This window comes from Enoplosus armatus, chromosome 14, assembly GCF_043641665.1.
Source record: "Enoplosus armatus isolate fEnoArm2 chromosome 14, fEnoArm2.hap1, whole genome shotgun sequence".
Taxonomy (NCBI): Eukaryota; Metazoa; Chordata; class Actinopteri; order Centrarchiformes; family Enoplosidae; genus Enoplosus; species Enoplosus armatus.
The window spans coordinates 1,311,313-1,332,167 of NC_092193.1; the positions used below are offsets into that span (position 1 = coordinate 1,311,313).

The window sequence follows — 20,855 nt, forward strand, 5'->3', positions numbered from 1 at the left end:
GATGACAGGAGTAGTGCAATAAAAATGCAGAGCTTTACACTGCATTTCAACATTTATGTTGCACTACCTTTATTATAAAAAGCACAACAACCAGCCAGTGTACGTCTTTGTGTCGTCACCTGAAACCAAGTTTTAAAATATAGTGATGCTACTTCTTCAAAGAGCAGAAACATCGGGATTTAACAGGTATTCGTTTTATTTTAAATTCAACGTACTGTAAATGCAAATGTCTTAAACTGCACTGGACTAAGAAACTAAAACAGCTCAGGTTAAAATAGTAAGAAACATTATTGCTAATGTAGGAATGTAATCATCACTGCAGGATAAAGTAAAATGTACCCGAACAGAGAATAATATCAGGAAGATATTTGTACAAAGACTAACCTTGTGTTGACTGTCTGCTCACTTTTCACTGCTTTTATCGCAGATTGTATTTTCTGAGCTTTTATTGAACTACAGATGAAAATGAGACCTTCTGTCTAACTGTTAATATTATATATTAATATGCAGCGTCAAAGTAAACAAATAAATGTTCAGTGCAGGCGGTCGAACGGTCAACTGTCATTTTAAAGCTGCTGCTGGTTGATTATTCAGTGTTTTCTCTTTTCTCTGAACGTCGATGATTCAGTTTGTGACTGGTTGTTGATAAAAGAACTCGGCGTCTGAGTGTTTGTGAATCTCAGGTGTGTCTTCTTCATTTTGTGGTGCTGCCATTAAGAACTGAATTAAAAGCATAATTTAAAGTATGATGATGTCATTATAAACCACCTCACAAGGTACCTGCTGTGTGAACACATCAGGCCTGAGCGCCACGCTGCTGCTCTACTCATGTCTGTTTAAATACTTGACAAATGAAATAAAGTCCTTATCATCCAGTGATCAGCTTTGTGAAATCATTTGTTTGAATGAGACTGCTGCAGTGAAAACGGTGTGATCCGTGATGTAATGTACTTCCTGTAGAAGAAGTGGGCGAGACGTCGACCTGTTTCAAGACGCGTCTTCACTTCAGTTTGCGTCACCTTCCACGAGCCTGCAGCCACTCGGGCCTTTGGAACGTGTATATATAATAAACAACCTTAGAACACCTAGAAAATGAGAAGGGCTGAACTTCGCTTGGCGCTGCAACACGTACAGAAATCATCTGACGCTGTTGAGTCACACTGAGGCCTTTCCACCGCCGACACGGTGGATTCATCGCTCACGCTTCACGTGTTTCTCTACACCGCAGCACTTCCTGTGTGACACTGACGTAGAATCCAAACTGACCAGTTGAAAAGTCAGTAGGATTCGTCCTCTGGGGAACATGAATGTCTGACTTGAATTCTTTTACCAAACCAGCTGAAAGCTGTTGAAATGTTTCACTCGGGACCGAAGGTTTGAACGGACGGCGTCATTGTTTTTAGCCACATCACTAAGTAACGGCCCTCGTGGTGAAAAAGGAAGCCGAAGCGTCTTGAGACAGAATCAGTTTATTTATAAAGTGTGTTACATCTCTACTGTACTGAGGCCTTTATGTGGGTTTACCAGACCAGACTGGATCAACTGTTGTGGATTGAGGTGGTTTAGACACTTGGGGGTTCTTGTGAATGTTGACCTTTGTCCCATTCTTCACGCACTCTGCTGATCCACTCATTGTAGTTGGACACCTTGGTGTAGATGCCCAGCTTGTCCACCCTGCCGCAGCCCTCGCCCCAGGACACCAGGCCGACCAGGAACCAAGTGTCTCGGTACAGAGTGACCATCGGTCCACCGCTGTCCCCCTCGCAGGCGTCCATCCTCTGTCCGAGGATCCCGGCGCAGACGACGTTGTCGGAGATGTTGTGGGACATCTGGTGGGCGCAGATGCTGCGGTCGACCAGCGGGACTTTGATGACGTTGAGCGCCGAACTGAAGGTGGTGCTGTCCAGGTCGTCTTTGCCCCAGCCGCTTACCACGGTGAGGGTGCCGTTCAGGTGGAGCACCCGCTCCGCCATCTCGTGTCCCGGCAGACAGACGGGGACGATGTACTCGGAGAAGCGGGTGGGGGTCTCCAGACGCAGCAGGGCGATGTCGTTGTCCACCGTCCTGCTGTTGTAGTTCGGGTGCTTGAAAGTCTTGACGACCCTCAGGGTCACCTCGGTGCCTTCGTCTCTGTGACGCTCGTAGTCGCCTGAAGAGACAGACCGCAGGGTTTCCCCAGGATGAGCCGCCTGCTGAGCTGAATTAGACCTTTGCTGTGTTTGTGAATCTTTACATATTTCATAAAAGTGTAACAATTACTTTTGATTCATGGATCATGTAGTTCATGTAGTTGTAAAGACGCTGCGTATCTGTGTCGTTGAGTGTGTGAATGGATCTTCATGTATTCACAGTTTCTTGCTGAAATGAGATTCATCATTTTAAAAATGTCTTAACAAAATCTGACAATATTTGACGGGAAAAAAGGAAAATGACAGACGTCATTTCAAAAGCTGGTCTCTTGTGCGCTACATGCAACTTTAGTTCCTCCAATTCAGTAATTCTTCAAGAAATGATCAATTCATTCAGATTCAGGTGTTTTGTAATGAAGTCATCTGTAATGACTCAGCACCACTCATTCATTTAAATCTGAAATCACTGGTAACTGTCTCTAAAGAATGGATCTGCTTGTAAGTGGTGCTTGCATGAGGCCCTCTGACCCGTTTGAAAACAGTAAAACGAGCTCTTGTGAAAACTCACCCAGTCGTACTCTGAATCTCAGGCTGTTGTCGAGGCAGTGGGCGGCGGTCAGGACCCAGCTCTCATCGATGAGGACGCCTCCGCAGTGAAAACGCCCTCTGGCGTTCAGTAACAGCACCTGCACACAAAAACCCTCCTGTCGAACCTGTCTGAAGTTTAATTCAACTCCCAAGTCTTTCTCTGAAACATCAAACGTGAAACACTCATGACTAAATAAGCAAAAATCAAAGCTGTGGTCCTTTGGAAGTTCGGAAAGTCGACCAAAGGATCGCAGCTGATTGGTGCCCGGAAGTACGTGACATCACCTTTTTCCAACTTCTAACTAGTGAGAAGAGCTCAGACAAAAACACAACAAATAGAAAAATCTCATGTGAAATGGACAGAAGTGTTCCCTTCAGATAAAACAACTAAGGGGGATTTCCAAAGTTACAGCTATCGTTTGATTTGAAATAAATTAGGAGAAACCAAACATCAGCCGTCGGTGTCTCTGATAAAATAAGGTGTCTTCAAACTGTCGGCTGCCTCCGAGTCTCACAGCCAGATCTATCGGTCTCTATGGAAGCTCACAGGAGGAGTCGGGACACTAAACCGTCTTGTTTCCGGCGTCGATGTGTTAATGATGTAGATTCGTTGCCCTGATGGTCCCAACCTGGCTACTGATCCCTGACTGTTCGGTGTGTGCTACAGTCAGTTACCTGCCAGGGACTCTCCCCCTTCTTTCCCACCTCCCCTCCCACCATCCAGGGCAGCAGGCCGTCCATCGGTTTGGTGTACGACGACCTGCCGATCAGCAGCTGACCGCAGGACGACGAACCTGCCGGGAAAAAGAGAGGGAGAGGTCGTATGTGGTTCATTCAGCCCTCCGGTGTTGATTCTCAGCTAAACTCTCAAACGAAATAATACAATAATTTAGTCTTTTCTGCCTTCATCAGAACCAGGACCTGCAACAAAAAGTCCCTGTTTGGAAGCAAGCGTGATGCTGTGGTGCCCCAACGTTTTAACTAGAGCTAGGTTTAAGTTTGTTTTAGCCTAAGTCCTAAATCTAACCTGATAACTATTAACTTACTATACTATAGGCTTAAATTATTGATCTGATATGATTGAAAGTTTTACTGTTGGAGTTGTTGGAACTACAGACCACAGACTGTATGTGGCTTCAGACCACAGACTGTATATAAAGATGGACGACATGACAGCTCTCTGAAAGTGAAGCCAAAACATCTCTGTCGCCCCCTGGGGGCTGTCGCAGTATAGGTCATAAGCCCCGCCCCCTCCATGTTAGTGTATGGGACTAAAAAATCAAAGTCAAATACATTCTTCCCAAAGATCTCGCAGAATTCACATCCACTGTAATGATTTCTAATGCAACACATGATCTGTGATGAATGAGGACGAGCAGCTAACTGATGTTAGACACAACGTCTAAAGTAGCATCACCGCAATCAAATGTGATAATCTAATGAGAATAATATGAAGGCAGGAAGTCAGCTGCTAGCCTGCTGCTAACCCTCCACCAACAACCTCAAAGCTCAGTACCTGCTCTTTTCTTCATTTCACAGTAATTCAGGAGCAACACTGACTTGTTGACATGAATAATAATAACAAAGTGATATGAGAACATGGTTCGTGAGGAAGCTCTGGGCACTTGATTTATCGGGCGACAGAAGGTTCACATGAGTCCATCATTCAGGTAGATAGAAGGTTTTAACGCCTGACGTCGTGTACTTTCTCACCTTTGGGGTCACATTTCCTGGAGTTGTCGTGCAGCTTGTATCCGCTCACGCAGCTGCAGCTCCTCGTCAGGCCGTCCTCGCTCTCCCAACAGTCGTGGTCGCAACCGCCGTTCTCCACCGAGCAGTTGGTGGCTGTCTGAGCTGATGATTTACACATTTACATTAAGACATTCATGTGTTTCAGAAGGAGCGAGAGCAGAATCCATCAATTAGTCCATCAGCAGAACTTTAATTAACAACTCTTCTAATAACCGTTTGATGTCATCTTTCAGCTTCTTCACTGTGAGAATTTGCTGCTTTTCTTTTAACACACGTCACAATAAACTGAATCTCTTTGGGTTTTAAAACAAGACATTTGAAGATGTCACCTAACTGACTTTTTTTTCCTATCAATAACCAAATACTCAAACCATTAATTGATTAGTTGAGAAAATGATCAGCAGATTAATCTTTAATAAAAATAATTATTAGTTGCAGATCTACTGGTGGTGGCCCATAAGAGAGGGTTCTGTCCATTATGAACCAGGCAAGCAGCCTCTTTTCATAAACGGTCTTTTAATTTGTTTTTAGTCTTATTTTTATTCCTATTATCATTTTTATTCTACATCTAGACTGAAGTGTATTTCTTCAGTATTCAGTGTATTTTAGTGTTTTGTAGGTGAAGCACTGTAAACTTGTTTTTGAAAAGTACTATATAAACAAAATGATATTATTTCACTTTCACCATAAGTATGGTTTAAAAAGTATGATGAGGTTGAGCAGGTCTCTGTGTTTACGTCGTTGAAGAAGTGTTGAATGTTGTTGAATTTTTAGAAAGTAAAACGAGAAAAACAGCTAAAACTCTTCTTTTTGTGAAACACAGTAGACGTCGAAACACAAAATTGTACATTAGCGCCACCAGCTGGTAAGTTTTCATTTACGTTTTAAATGTTACTTCATGGCAAAGTACTTTTTACTTAAATCAACAGGAATCTCTTAATAAACTTTTGAGAAGTTTCTGTTCTGTGAACATTCCCTTCAATCACAAAGAAAGCAGTTAAAATGTGAGAGAAAATCTATTTTTTGTCCAGACTCACGTTGGTCACAGTATTTGCCCTCGTATCCACGGTTACAGCGGCAGGCGTAGGCTTGGTACAGATCCACACAGGCTCCGTGGACACACATGTTGGAGTGACACTGGTTCCCATCTGAAACACAGGCAAGTCAACATGAATACATTTCCCACAATGCCCTGCAGTACGAAGCACTCAGTCACATAGTGCAGACTGACAACAGCGATGTCCACCAACGAGACGGTCACAGTCGCACCGACTAAAACGTTTGGAGGCTCAAGTTGTAGTTTTTCGTGTTTCTGCCGTGTTCATCGTGTAAATCGCCAGCAGCTGAGAGGAAAGCGCTCATGTCAGCCTCCGACTTGTAATTGTTCGCTGCAAGCATTTATTTTGTGGACATAAAGGTAACAGAGAGACCACAAGGATCCAATGCTGGTCTACAAGAAGAAGCAGCAGGTCCAACAGCATCATCAGAATTAGAAAAGCGTGTTTTAGAGTTTTTCAAATGTCTGCTGTTTCCATTCCAGGCACATAAAACCAGGCCGATGGACATGATACAGGTTCAGGGTTGGGACCAACTCGTCTTACCTGTGTACACCGTCCAGAACTCCAGCTGGAAACACACAAAACAAAAAGTCAAGAAACTCGTCTGACTTCAGAGATCACAGTGAGCAACCAACAAATATTCCTTATTCATTATTATTACAGTTTAATGCTTTCACTGTTTCTCCAAACTGCGCATGCAGCCTGGATCTGGTCTTCATTGATCACAGATGGACCACTGATGGATGAGGCTGGAACCGCTTACGAGTCTGCAGCTGAAATGTTATCAAAGCTGAGAAAAGCAAGATGGCAGCAAATCACAGAAACACTTTTTAACTTTTTAAAACTTGAACACAGGTTCATGTAGCACAAGTGGTGTGAGAAGAAGAGGAACAACAACATGACAGCAGGTGGGTGAAGGCTGCAGCAGGTGGGTGAAGGCTGCAGCAGGCGCAGGCTGCAGCAGGTGGGTGAAGGCTGCAGCAGGTGGGTGGAGGCTGCAGCAGGTGTAGGCTGCAGCAGGCGCAGGCTGCAGCAGGTGGGTGAAGGCTGCAGCAGGCGCAGGCTGCAGCAGGTGCAGGCTGCAGCAGGCGCAGGCTGCCTGTGATTGGCTGGTTGAGTTCAGTAACTAACTTGATGTTGCGACTCACAGTGAGCGCCTTAACCCCTCGACCACCAGGATTATTAAAGACCAAACTGCAGATATTTCACATCACTGCTGATCACTTTCCAAATCATCCATCAGTTTCATGATTGATTTCCTTCATTTACATGGAAACTAATTCAACATAAAGTTTTTATTTTTACCAATTTGTCATCGTGGTCAAACAGCAGCTGTGAGAAGAGACCTTGGAAACCTTTTCCTGTTGATGCATTTTAAGCAAGAATCAACCTCAATTACATAATTACTCTTTTCACAACGTCCACGTTCGCTTGTTGTTGTTGTTGTTGTTGTTGTCTTTGGAAAATGGTCATCAAGTCAAATACAAAAGCAACATCCAGCTGAAACAGAAAACATCTTACTGTAGCTTCCCTGGTTTGGAAAATCTCTCGGGCTTCTTCAAAGTCACATTTTTCCTCCACACATTCGCGCTCCATTGAAGCAGGTTTCAGCTCCTCCAGGAAGGAGTTCGCCCGGCGAGAGCGAAGCAGCATGTGAGCCTCCGGAGCGTCCGAGAACACTGGAGGAGCAGAGGGACAAAGAGAAGCACTGTCGTTTAAAGATAACGTTGTTAAACTATAGCAGTCTGTTGCTGTCTTATTTCTTATTATTTGTCCACCTGGATGTAGACTTGCACCTTCTGAGGTCAAGTCTTTAGGGTCCACGTCTTATTATTTGTAACGCCAGTTAGCTTAGCATGATGGGATAATTCCCTCTCATTATAAACTGAATATTACTGCAGCAGAAGATTTCCCCATGTACGCAGACAGGTTAGGGTTACAAGCGATATATCTTCTGTGCCTCTAAAATGAGACTTTTTGGAAGTGATGCCACAGAGACTTCCTGTTTACACAGTTAATTGCTGTCGATTGAGCAGTAAACGATGTACACACATAGTCTCTACTAGCTCAGATATTTATACATTTCAATGATGCAACCTGATTTAGACCTGCTCACTAGTTTGAAACTGGCTAGTTGATATTAAGAACTTAGGATGGACTTTCTGTTCAGACTTAGTGAAGGATTTATGAAGAGCTGCTGCAAAAACAAACACACAATCAGCAGGTGTCTTCTTATAACTGAGCTCCGCGACGATCCATCCACGCACACCCACCTGACAGACTGAGCACCGACGCCGACCACAGAGCCACGATGACGGACACAAAGAGGACGAGGCGGGACATGACCTCAGTCTAACCTGCAGCCAATGAGACGAGACAGACGTGAGCCAATCATCTCACCTCCTCAGTGTTTATATTTACCCACTGGCCCCAGTGAGAAACAGAGACACAAACATATAATATAATCCACATTAATGGCACTTACCAAATTAAAGCAGGTTAATAAGATGAACTCTGGAAGAGACGAGACAGGAAGAAAATATCACAAGCACATCTTGTGCTGATGTGGTTCTCGTTGAATGTTTCAAATAATCACTCGGCAGCTTCAGTGAAACATTTCTACAATATTGATCATTTTCAGGCCTCCAAGCACACACAGCAGGAGACCATCCCCGTTTGAACCTTTACGACCTTTGACCCCACGACCTGAACAACAGGGCCCGTGGTTCGGGATTTCTAAAACCGCCACATCGCGAAACCAGCAACACATAAAAGAACGAGTGGATTTCAGAGCCTGAGGAGTGTTTTTGTACTTACGTGTGAAGAGTCGAAGCCGTGGACAGAGACGATGGTTCGCTGCTGTGTTAATGACTAACTGCCAGTGTTTACTGAGAGTCCACAGTCTGCAGCTGGACACTGTCTGCCCACACACACACACACACACACACACACACACACACACACACACACACACACACACACACACACACACACACACACACACACACACACACACACACACACACACACACACATTTAACCTCCACCCACTCACCTCTGCAACAGGTCAGAGCTCCGTTTCACAAAAGCCCAAGAAGTTCTGACTGTCGTCAAACCTTCTGAGGCGTCCGTCCGTTCAGTCCACAGCGACCACGACCTCCATTGCAGCGTCTCCGTCCTCAGCAGCGTCTGTCCTGTCAGCAGCGCACACACAAGGCGGACCGACTGTCTTCACCAAGCTGACTGATATCAGAAACTAACAGGACGAAAATAGTTTGAGTTTCCTCCGTGAGGAGAACACAATGAGAGCTGGTTTTCATTGACTTTACTACGCTGCCCACTGTCGCTCTTTGCCTTTTGCCACTCATCCTAAAATTTGTGTCACATCAAATGTGGTACCTACCATATCTGGAACATTGCAGAAAATAATATATCTACTTGTATGTTGAGATTACGTGTGATGTTGTATTTACTTAAAGGCACCCTGCTGAGTTTCTGACCACTAGTAGCAGTATGGAGCCATTTTTTATGGGTGTGTCCCTTATTTTTTTTGTCTCGTGCAACATGGATGTAAAAATTTCAGGTTTCAAAATGTTGAAAAAAGGAGTTTTGGTGAGAAACACTGAATGTAAACAGAAACTTTAGTAGAGACGTCCTGAGCTTATCTTAATGGATCAGTATCAGCTAAAATAAAGAAGATTTAGTGAACTCTACTGTGTTTTATTATTATTATTATTATATACAATTTGAATGATTACTTTTAAAGCACTTTGGGGTGGGCCCCTGATTATATCACTAACTTACTAACCCCTTGCGAGCCTGATTGAAGTGTATTTTCTTTCTTTTGATCAAATTCCCAATTCAAACATTTCTGAAGGTTGAAACAATGAAAACACTGACCACCAGAATGAGCAGAGGACCTCCACATGGTGGTACACTGAACTGAGTGTAACTGATGCTGATTAGCGACATATGACTGGCTGGTTGATTCCACATCACCTTTTAGAGGCAACAAATCCAGAGCAGGAGGAACACGTGATCTACCTGTTCAGTGACAACAGACAGACAGCGTTAGATGGCTGATAATAAAGACATAAAGAGGCGTTTGGGACCTTGATACATCTTGTTTTTCAATGTGAATTACATAACACACACACACACACACACACACACACACACACAGTACAAAGACTGAGGCATCAAATAACTTCTGAGATCAGAAAGATATCAAGAGACGCTCTCTTAGAGGACGTTGCATTGATTTATATCTATTCCCTGGAGACTTAATCTAACCCCGGCTCTAACCTTAACCCTAACTAAACCCAAGTCTTAACCCTAAGCTTTAATGGCTTGCCTTGTGGGGACCAGCTTTAAACAGGAGGTAAGTCCCCATAATGTGGCTATGTCAACATATTCATGTCCCCACAATGTGATTAATACAAGAACGCACATACGATCAGTGATGCTTCACCGGCAGGAGATGAACCAGGCCAGGATGTTGATTTTAGATCCAATTCAGTCACACGAGACACAAAACTGAAGTACTTTTCTACAGGGTGAAAAATACAGTAAAAGCCGAGGAGTCCGTGGTGATTATTAGATTATTAGAGAATCAAAGTATTCGTTTCTTGGCGGTAGTAATGGCATGAAACACCATGAATATATTTCCTGATGGAGACAGGGAGCAGGATTCCTGAGCAGCTCTTTGGAGGTATTCAAACGCGTGACAGACGGTAAGACTAGCTGTGATTAACACTGGAGGTGTTGGGGTTGTCAGGTAGAAACTGAAGCCTAGAAACAAACAGTTTTCAATTCTGACAGCAACAAGATGATTGGATAACAAAAGTGTCTGTGAGCTGGCTGAGAGCAGGAATCCCTCCTGATTGAACGTTGGCTTTGTTGGTGACCTTTCACAGCAGGTCAATGTATTGATGATGCTTTATCCATCCATCTGCCTACCTACCTACTTAGGTAGTTCGTCTACAGACTCTGGGAGATAGATATTCAACCTGTCAACAGGATGATTCTTTTACAAACCCAGTTTTAAAAGTCTAGCTTTCTACAATATCTGCACATGGTGACAACGATGAGGTCAAGGTGAAGGTATGGGTGGGGTTAGGGAAGGACGGTGGTTACGGTCTGTGAAGGTCCCATCTGCATGAAAGTGAAGCTGTACTACATGTTCATCCACTCCCCCGAACTCTCCGCCTCACAGCATAAAGGACGCCTTGGCACTGAACATTGGCACTGGGCATAAATAATGAGGTATGAAATCATCCAATATGGATGTCACTTCTAGAATACCGGGCTGAGATATTGATTATTAGGTCTCGGACACAAAGAACCGGGCAGAACCGGGAAAATCTCTAGTTCTTCAGCCATGAACACCAACATACTGAATGTTTATGTAGTATGTAGTGTACGTAAGATGTAGTGTACGTAGTATGACCCTCGAAAAACGTGACGTCTCTCCATAAGGTAGCGTGGAAGACAGATTTTTGCATTTCTGCAGTCTGGCGGAGCCTCAGCTGACCTCCGGTTGCCCGTCACCCCCTCCATCAAGACACAGTAAAACCCTTCAAACAGGAATGCAGGTCTTGTTTACTGTGAGCAGGTACAGGTGTGAAACCCGGGCCGGCCTCCGGGGTGTTGTTGAGCGCCGCCGGCTGTGGAAACCAGGACACTTATTAAGGTTAACTATTCATCTCCTCGTCTTCTTTTGTGCCTCAGCCTTGTTCCCTTGGCTCGGTTTACCTTTGTGTCCTCGGCTGTTTTGATTTTTCAAAATAAAAGCTGGCTCGGGGACATAAAGGAGCCGTCTCTGGTTCCACGGGCGACTCGGCGACGGGGTGACGAACAGCGTTTTGGAAAGGGGCCGAGGGAGGGCGCGGTCTCAAGCATGCCTTTCTTGCGATAGTGTGCTGGTCCGAGGACTGGCGGTCTTCCAAAGCACGCTGCTTTGTGCTCAGACCAGCGTCCTGTTTGTCCCCTTCACTTCCCACAAACTGCTTCAACGATGGGATTTGTGTTTCTGTTTCTTTGTCTGCAGAGTGCAGCTTGACAGATGTTTTGATGTACAGTCAATGTTTCTGGTTGAAGGCTCAGATGGCCGGTAATTTATGTTTATGATAAACTTTGAAAGTGACATAAAAGTCAGGCCGCTGCGAAACACTATCCGACCTTAAAGTCTCTCAGTCTTTTCTTGCCTCTGACGCCAAAAATCCTCATGAACTCAACAATTAGTGTTGTCATGTAAATCTGAGTATCATTTATGATTTATTTATAGCTCCACTTCAAGGCTGCAACTAATGATTGTTTTCATTATCTATTAATCCGATTTCTCAATTATAATATTAATCATTTAGTCTATACAATGTCACAAGCTGTGAAAACTTTCGCAGTTCAGACCCCAAAGATATTCAGTTGATAGAGAACAGAGAAAAACGTCACATTGGAGAAGCTGGAAGCAGAGAATGTTTGGTATTATATGATGATTCAATGATCAATCAATCAAAATTGTTCAGCTAATCAGTTAATCGACTAAATGTTTCCGCTCTATTCTATGTATGTTACATGGAAAGCGTTTTAACCACCGGACCACCGGACGCCTCTAAAAACAACAGTGTGTGGTTTTAGGTGGAGTTAGGGGACGTCCAGACGCAGCGACTCCCCGAATTAGAATTCAACTGATAAACTTTCTTCAAAACGTCTTTGGTCCACTTTTAGTTTCTCAGCAGTTGAAGCTGTTGTTGTCGCCAGGAAATGGTTTCTTTGGTCACGACGGCAGCAGCGAGTCTTCTGAAGGAGATCTGGTTTTCAGTCTGAGCTTCTTATCGCACATCGACAACAACGGTGACAAAGAAAAGACGGAAGCAGAGAAGAAAGGAGTGAGAGGGAAAGGGAGATGGAGAGATGGAGGTGAAGAGAGGGAAGAAAGTACCCAAATCCTACACTTCAGCAATAAAACTGCATTCATTCAGGGCTTTACAGAAGTAAAAGTACAGAAATGGATATTTAAGTGATCATCAAAAATGTCAGCTTCATGTCTGACATGAGATCATCATTTTACACTTGTTCGTCACAGTTTGTCTTATATGAGTCCGGTTTTAAACAGCTGACCTGTGTCTGTCTGTTTTTTCTCATGTTTGTAATTAGTCTTATTAATATCAGGTATTCAGATAATCCCCTGAGGTGTTGTTACAGAATGAAGTCATTGTGCTGTTAAATGTGCTAAAAGAAATGAAAGTAGGCTTCTCATTGTGAAAACTGGCTGCTTTCTCAGTGTTAGATTACTGTGTTGTTACAGCAGCTTTGTTTAGAGGATGAATACATATTCTGCAAAGTAATCCCTCCCTTAACAAGCCCTTTTTGTCCATCATGGAGTCATATATATATTATATAGTATATAGAATATTTTGTTTTCTATTATTTCAACTTGTTTCCATCTTGTGTTTTACGGATATGTTGCAGTATTTTCTGGAGGTGAGAGTCACTAACGGGACAGAACAAGAACATTGTTCACTGAACATCAAGAATAAGTACACTTGTTCGTAGACTAGTCTTGAAACATGTTGACTTGTGTTGGAATAATCTAATCGCACAGCTTACAAACACATGAGGGCTATTTCTGTTCCACAAGTCTGTTCTGGTCAAACAGGCTAAAACTGTGCTGATTTCATTTAAATAAAGTGGATATTATTTATCGGTGTTACTTAGCTGGTTTGTATATTACACTTCATTCTAGCACTGAATGACTGAAAAAGCCCGGTGCAGAATGAGGGACAGTATTCTCCGATGAAGGTCATGATTATTTGGATTTACATGAGCCTCAAAACCGATTTCCCTCCAGGATAATAATAAAGTTGAAGTTGTTGTTATATATTGTTATCTGCAGTAGATAGATTAAAGATAATGTAAAAGTTTAATTTATATTGTTGTTTGAGGGCCGGATTTGGTTTGATAAAAACTACAGCGAGCAGCTGTTTGAGGGCATTTCAGTTAAACAGGAAACTATATATCTGTGAGGTCTTCAGCAGGAACCAATGGGCTGAGAGCTGAGAGCCACAGACAGGAAGTGAGACAGGACTGAGAGACGGACTGACATGTTGTTGGTTTGGGTTATCTTATTGGATTTGTTGATAATGAGAAAAAACAGGGAATATGACGGCCTAGCCCTTTAAAGTGGAGTTTGGTTTCTTGTCTCGGATGGTTCAAATGCTGCTTCAGAGGCTTTTCCTCCATCACAAGAACAAAACTCTGCAGGGACACGATACCGGAAATCTACTGGAAAGAGGAAAACTGGATCTTGGGGTTTTCAATCCAAACTGGTCAAATCAAACGATGAATTGTACCAGACAGAATATTCCAGAGATTGCAGAGGGATGATGAATAAAGAAGAGCTGTGAAAGGAGAGATTAAAGGCAGAATCTTGTTTTCTGAAAGGATGATGAGAGAAAAAGGAGGGTGGAGAACGATGGAGAGATAAACAGAGAGGCGCCTCTTCTTTCTGCTCTGAATATATTTTTGCTGTTTCATGGTGAAGGAGGTCACGTCGCAGGCAGAAGGCCCAGTTCTTCTTCAGCAGGACAATGAGGACAGGCCTCCCCTCCCTCCCCCCGTCCTCTGCCTTTGTCTGTGGGCCCGGCAGGTGAGAGGGAGCCTGAAAGAAGTTTTGTTTCTGGCGAGGTTTATAAATGGATCAAAGCCTCCTCCATCCTGCTCATCTTCCCACAAATCCTTCTCCAGACGATGCTGCGTGACTCGGACGGAGCGGTGAGTCTGAGCTAGAATATCATCTAGTTTAGTTTATTTAATCCAGGTTTGACTGGTTCTTTGAGCACTTTCTGTAAAATGTTTTGCATAAATTAAACACAAAGTTCTTCTTTTACGACTGTAATGCCAATCCACAGCTCTTTACCATATTCCAGTATTTCACTTCTTAAATGTTTTGTCTTAGTCTTGAGCTTAACGACCAGTTGAGGTACAATTTGGGAAATTAACAGATTGTTTAAATAGTTATTACATTAGTGGATGATGTGTTGGCTGTATCGGCCAAATCCAACTGTTACGTTACAGTCAGCACACAAAGATTATCAACCGACCAAGTTTATTTGTCACATGTACTCATATAAAGGTACACAGTGAAATGTCATTTATATTATTATTATTATTATTGTTATTATTATTAACCATTAAGTGAATTCCGATCCAAATCTATTTGTTTTAAAAACATTTCCGGGGATGAGTGTCAGTATGCTGTGAGAAGTCGGAAAAAAGACACTTCATTCTGGAGAATTCCTGAAACAAACTGATTTCTTTTGGAAACAGGTTGAAGTGATTTCACTCAACTGGAAGTTTTTAAAAAACGTTTGATGGAAATACGGACAGACGGACTGAACACTCGACCGAATGATGTGTAAAGATGCAGATTTGTCTCGCTGTAATTATCATCCTCCTCTTCCTCCAGATGTTGTCAAGGCTGCTGGGACTCCTCGTCCTCTCCTCCCTCTGCTCAGCCATGCTGCTTCCAAACAGCACCTCCATGGAGTCGAGCGAAGAAGACGGCTCCGCCATGGACCCCAACACCTACCACTGGGCCGGCTCACATGAGGGGGAGTCGTCAGAGTCGTCGGAGTCATCGGAGTCATCGGAGTCGTCTGAGTCGTCTGAGTCGTCTGAGAGAAAGTCCCACTGGTCATCCGCTGCCCGCAGTGGCCCTCTGCAGATGCCCCCGACAATGCAACCGTGGCCACCCAGTGGCAACATGACAGACGGCTCCAACAATCTCCGGATGCTCGGGGCCACCGACCTGGCGATGCCCCCCATGCCTGATACGGCGATCTGTGACATGCTGTTGAACGCACCGCTACCACCGCCTGTCGACCAGATCCCCTTTTTCTGCCTCTGTTCGCACTGTAAGGGCACCATGGGGCCCAAAGGAGACCGTGGAGACCGGGGCCCTCCAGGTACGTAGATCACTTTAAATGACCTGTTGTTCCCGGCTGCATTTCAAAGCTGACAGCAGCTGTGTTTCTGTTTTTGTTCAACTCCACTTTGAGATATCAAAGTGTTGTGATCAGTGCCAGGTGGCAGCAAAGCTTCTGAAGTGAAGCACCCACTTCTGCAATGTAATACTCATTCTTGATACTGAACTAAGGAAGAAATATCTTCTTGTAGAAGCATTAAATCTTATGTTTTCGTACGAAAGATAAATAATCTTGTCAAGCACAGTTTGCCATAAAAATCAAATCAGTTCACAGGAGAGAAATTAACGGAGGTCATGACAAAAAACATTCAGGAACCACTGGTTTCTACAGGAAAGTCAGGACTGTGATATAAGCAATAAGACAGTCAGTGTAGCAAGGCACTGCCAGGGTCGGCAGTTTGATCCCCTTTTCAGACTTGAATGCTATAATTACAGAACAAAAACTGATGGTGTTGCCAGATGTTTTTTTGTAAAAACTGACCTGAATGTGATCTTTGATCAGGTGCACCTGGGAGTCCCGGGAGAAGAGGAAGGATGGGGTTCAAAGGTCGTCCAGGATTCACAGGCTCTCAGGGGATGAAGGGTGAGTAACTCATCAAGAACTCGTTCACTCTTGCAGTTTTGGTCTGTACACCTACAGTGTAGCTTGGACTCACCACTGTCACAGTAGAGGGTCCAGTGAAGGGGGAGGACAAAATAACACAAACACCATCTTCACATCTGACTCTGGGTAAGACAGGAAAACTGTGTTGAATTGCTCCTTAAAAGCCACTTTGTGTAGAATTATGTGATTATAGCGTCTCTCAAATTATTCTGATGAGTAAGAAAAAACAAAACGACGCTGGTGAAAATAGTTGGTCCATATGTCTGCTTTCAGCCCATTCATCTCAGCTGTCCAGGGGCTACTCCATGGGGGAGCAGAGGAGGGTTCTGCCACAGGGTCACTACTGATGCTTCATTCTACAGGCAGTGGCTTTAAATTGGACTGTAGACAATGCAAATGTCTGCTGTGTGTGCCTTAATGTTCACAGCTTATCTTTGTTTTGCATCTGAATGAATCTATATGAACTTAGTGTGTCTTAATCGAGGGCATGTTGTCTTACTTTTCATTTTTTTTGTAATCATTTCTGTCTTTGTCTGTTGTTACAGGTCAGAAGGGAGACCTGGGGGAGAAAGGGCAGTCTGGCACTGTTGGTTTCACCGGGATGAAGGGCGAGCGAGGCTTCAAAGGTCAGCTAAGATCACTCCCTAAATAAAAGATCACTCTATGTATCGGGTTATCAGAGTTACATGGACGCCACGACGCCACTGTCACCAGGACAACACCATTTGTCAGTGCCTTCCCAAATAACAAATCACTGTGTCAAAAGTATAGCAGTTTTATGATCTACTGTAACATCGCTATCGTTAAAGGGGACCTGGACTTGACTCACAGTTCAAAGAAGTCCTTATTTATCTTCTACTGGCCCTTTATGCAGCCCCTCAGTGAATCCTCTAGATAAAGGATTTGTTTAATTGTGAATCGTGCAAAGCTACTCTAGTGGAATCCTAGAATAAAAATATAGAGCTGAAATGAGCATAATACTTTTAAAGTAACCACTAACTGCTGCTAACTGTAGCTGCCGTTAGCTCAGTTAGCTCGGAGCACCAGGGGAGTGTTGGTGTTTACACCCCCAGCACAGGAGCTGTGGACCGCCAGGAGGAGGGGTTCTCCTGGGCTCCGAGAGTCAGATGGTCTGAGTCGGCTAACTCAGAGGACCGCTTGCTGCACAGCTAACTAGCCGACGGCAGCTACAGTTAGCAATAGTTAGCGATTACTTTATCAACAAGTAAAGCCACCTGTCCATCAAGAGACAAACCTACTTTCCTTCATAACCGAAAAAGCACTTTCTGACATACTGAACAACTTCCAAAAGCTTGAGGAGTAGTCCTGAGCAGGTGGATGAGCGCATCCCTCTACTTTGTGGGGGTGCTGTCACTGCTGTGCCTGGAGCAAATATTTGCAAATGCAGTAATTCAAAAATGAAATCAGGAGATTAAGAGGTTGACTTTATGTCAAAATGTAATGCAAATATACTTGATGTGTTTCCAGGAGAAAAAGGGGACCACGGATTGGTAGGTCCTGCAGGTGCACAGGGCCCCCAGGGAGAAACTGGCACATGCCCTGCCTCCTGCGAGAGTGTCCAGGGTCCACCGGGTCTACAAGGCACCCCTGGACCAGCCGGAGCCCGGGGCCTGCCTGGGGTCCAGGGACCGATGGGACACAAAGGTCTTAAGGGAGATAAGGGTGACCTGGGTAAGCCCGGTGACCCCGGGCTTAACGGCCAGAAGGGTGATCAAGGTGAGCAGGGGGTGTGTGAGTGCACAGATGGGGTGGATGGCGATGATGGGAGACCAGGAGAAAAGGGGGCTATGGGGGACAAAGGTGACACTGGTGCCAAGGGTGAACAGGGCCCCGAGGGGCTAAAAGGCAACGAGGGCGGCATGGGTCTCATGGGGCCGCCTGGGCCCTGCTCCCCGGCCATCCAATCGGCATTCTCCGCATGTATCAACCAGTCGTTTCCCACTGAAAACCTTCCTGTTCCTTTCCCACACATCCTCACCAACCAGCAGGGGCACTTTAACCCACTCATGGGCATCTACACGGCCCCCGTCAACGGCACCTACGTCTTCTCCTTCCACCTGGCAGTTGCAAAAAGGACTCTTAAGGTGGGCTTGTTCCTTAACTTCTACCCTGTAATCAGAACAACGGAAGGAACCAACCAGGCCACCACCAGCCAAACTGTCGTCCTCCACCTCACCATGGGAGACCAGGTTTGGCTGCAGGTGAAAAACGCCATCACCAACGGCATGTTCACCGACAGTGAGAGCAGCAGCACGTTCTCTGGGTATCTGCTGCACCCCGACTCCTGTGAAATGCCCATGGGCCGACATCACTGGAACTTGAAGCCATTTCCGAAGAGAGACTTCAGCTGGGATGGTCCTCCAAGCACCACCACTCCTCAACCTTAGTTGGCTCCACTCAGTCAGTCAGTCGCACGGTTGTAGACGAAGCATCCACACACATCCAATCAAACACTCAGTGTATTTATAACCGCAAGTTTTAAAGGAGGGGTATTCTAGAAAAGCAGAATCGTCAAAGTCAGAGAAATGACTGTGGTGCTTTACAAGTCCAAGTGTAGCTGGTCCTCCTCACTGTTGGTATCTGATGAAGTAGTGTTCAAACAAGCCAATCTGAACTGCCCCTACATGTGATGTCCCACAGGAATCGAGGCGTTACATTCAGTCTCTTCCATTCGTGGACTGAATCTGGGTCATTCTAGACCCAGAGTCTGGTGGGAGGTAAGAGGTGGGGCCAGCAGAACTAATAGCCAATAAGAGTGCGGTTATTACACTGCAAAACAAATTTAATAAATAAAATAATTTCCTCCTCATCAAGTCCTGTTTTAATAGCCATGATAGTGACCAATTGATCCCAATGACTTGAGATTGATATTTGGGGTTTGGGTCAGACATTCATGCTCCCCTCAGGATGAATGGTTTAACCTTTCATCTAGCGCCCTCGTCAGGTCAGAATTTTAATAGTTGAGTTTTTGCAGCGTGTGCGTTAATACATTCAAAACAGCCCGTTGTATTGGAGTTCTAAAAACCAAACAACAACTTTGTGTAACTAGAAGATATTTGATAATTAAGAATACAGAATATTATTAAGAATATTAAGAAAAGGTGACGCAGAAATTAAGCAGCAGAATACCCCCCCCTTTAAATGTGGAGATAAATTCACTCTTATGATTCAACACTCACTGAAATATGAAAATGCATGTAGGCTTACATGTGCCAGCTTGACAAATGCATTTGATCATGCACTTGATACACGCAATACATGGCTAGACCGCCGAGCTGGCCGCAGACCTTTTCAGTTGACTGTAGAGGTTCAGATCTTCTCTAATGGTAAATGTTTTGAAAGCACTTTGCATCCTCAGAGTAAACGCATTTTTAATCCATGAGATCAGCTTGTTTCAGTTTAGTTTTAGAGCCTTCATAATTTAGGTTTGTCAGATGTTACTGATGCATACATTTTGATGCTCGAGAAAGAATTAAATTAAATCGCAACCAAAGAGGCTGCTTCGATCACAAGTCCGCCCACATTTTATTTTAGTCATTTCATTTCAAACAAAAGCGACAGTGTCCAAACTTTACTGCAGATTCAGAGTTCCTACAGCCTTCTAACTGGGCATATTTGTACAGTGACAGAAATGAAACATCTCACACAGAAAACATTCTGTTGTTTCCTGAGTGGAGGGAAAGACGATCAGGCGGTATATGAATATTCAGTTTTTTCACCTCCTAGATTGGTTTAGTTTTGGCTAATGAATCTTTAAGTTAGCTCAGCTAGAAACAGCGTTACAGTCCAAAGAGGCCAAGGACATAATTGAAAACAGTCAAAGCTGACTCTTACTATAAACATTTATTATTTGGAATACTTAATTAAAGTTTTTCCCCATTTAGCCATTCACTTTGGGAGCTACTTCTGAGTTCATTCGAGTCGATCCAGTCAACTCAATGATGGCCTGTTTGAGGCTCATATCAATCCATCCTCATTGCACTCTGTTTTCAGGCTGTCTCCGGCAGATCAGTTATGATCTCTACAGTCATTAAATCTTTTTCAGTGCCAGAACACAGCTAACTGTGCCAACACCACAACTGAGCCGACTCAGCTGGCTACCTAGGTTAGATATACTAGCCAAAACTATCAATAACACTCACTTTGTAAAACTGAATTTTTCTTTAAGCGGTTTGGTCTAGATAAGTAATTTGTACTCAAAATAAATCTGCCAAAGTAATTTCTCTCCTGTAGCTGCTTTCAATCAGAGCGCTGATTTAGCAGCAGAGATAGGATTTTATTTATAGAAAATGTGAATCAGCACCGTGCGTTAAGAGTTAAATCATAACGACTTTCTTGATTAGTTGAAGAGGTTCAAACGGAGAAGAAACAGGTGAGCAGGTAAGGAGGGACGCTGTGAAGGAAACAAGATGGTGGAGAAAGAGAAGGCTCAAGATGAGGCTTTGAGCCATGTACAGGTAGGGTCCTGGGCTGTTGAGAGAACCATGGTTAAAGCAGTGATGTGTTGTTAACAAGGTTTAGCTAATTGCGAAATTCTCCACAAAACGACTTAAAAGTGTCTTGAGAGCCAAAAACCTGGAACAGTCAGAAATCTTGTTTTGTAAAACAAACATGAAGAAAAGTGCCAGAGGAGTGTTTCACCTGTTCCTAATCAAAATGACATGATTACAAGAACTTGAGAACCCAGTGCAGATACTGAGCGAGACTGCACAGGGAAC

General features: G+C 44.0%; 2 protein-coding genes across 2 annotated transcripts; one reads left to right on the forward strand and one right to left on the reverse strand.

Moving 5' to 3' along the window:
* Positions 1-1,562: 1,562 nt before the first annotated feature.
* Positions 1,563-7,870, reverse strand: proca (protein C (inactivator of coagulation factors Va and VIIIa), a). The gene is made up of 8 exons (XM_070919328.1): positions 7,801-7,870; positions 7,049-7,206; positions 6,071-6,095; positions 5,507-5,617; positions 4,431-4,571; positions 3,393-3,511; positions 2,698-2,815; positions 1,563-2,149 (listed from the first exon to the last, which is right to left on the reverse strand). The coding sequence occupies exons 1-8, from the start codon at positions 7,868-7,870 to the stop codon at positions 1,563-1,565; spliced, it is 1,329 nt and encodes a 442-aa protein (XP_070775429.1).
* A 7,123-nt stretch (positions 7,871-14,993) lies between these two features.
* On the forward strand, positions 14,994-18,524 carry LOC139296315 (inner ear-specific collagen-like). The gene is made up of 4 exons (XM_070918674.1): positions 14,994-15,492; positions 16,015-16,095; positions 16,662-16,742; positions 17,605-18,524. Exons 1-4 carry the CDS (start codon positions 14,994-14,996, stop codon positions 18,522-18,524), a joined length of 1,581 nt encoding a protein of 526 aa, XP_070774775.1.
* The last annotated feature ends 2,331 nt before the right edge of the window (positions 18,525-20,855 follow it).

Coding starts and splice junctions, on each gene's coding strand:
- LOC139296315 (XM_070918674.1), top strand. CDS start 14,994: ATGTTGTCAAGGCTGCTGGGACTCCTCGTCCTCTCCTCCCTCTGCTCA. Junction 15,493..16,014: donor TGGAGACCGGGGCCCTCCAG/GTACGTAGATCA, acceptor ATCTTTGATCAG/GTGCACCTGGGAGTCCCGGG. Junction 16,743..17,604: donor GGGCGAGCGAGGCTTCAAAG/GTCAGCTAAGAT, acceptor ATGTGTTTCCAG/GAGAAAAAGGGGACCACGGA.
- proca (XM_070919328.1), bottom strand. CDS start 7,870: ATGTCCCGCCTCGTCCTCTTTGTGTCCGTCATCGTGGCTCTGTGGTCG. Junction 5,618..6,070: donor GTTCTGGACGGTGTACACAG/GTAAGACGAGTT, acceptor CCTGTGTTTCAG/ATGGGAACCAGTGTCACTCC. Junction 3,512..4,430: donor CAGGAAATGTGACCCCAAAG/GTGAGAAAGTAC, acceptor TTTTCCCGGCAG/GTTCGTCGTCCTGCGGTCAG.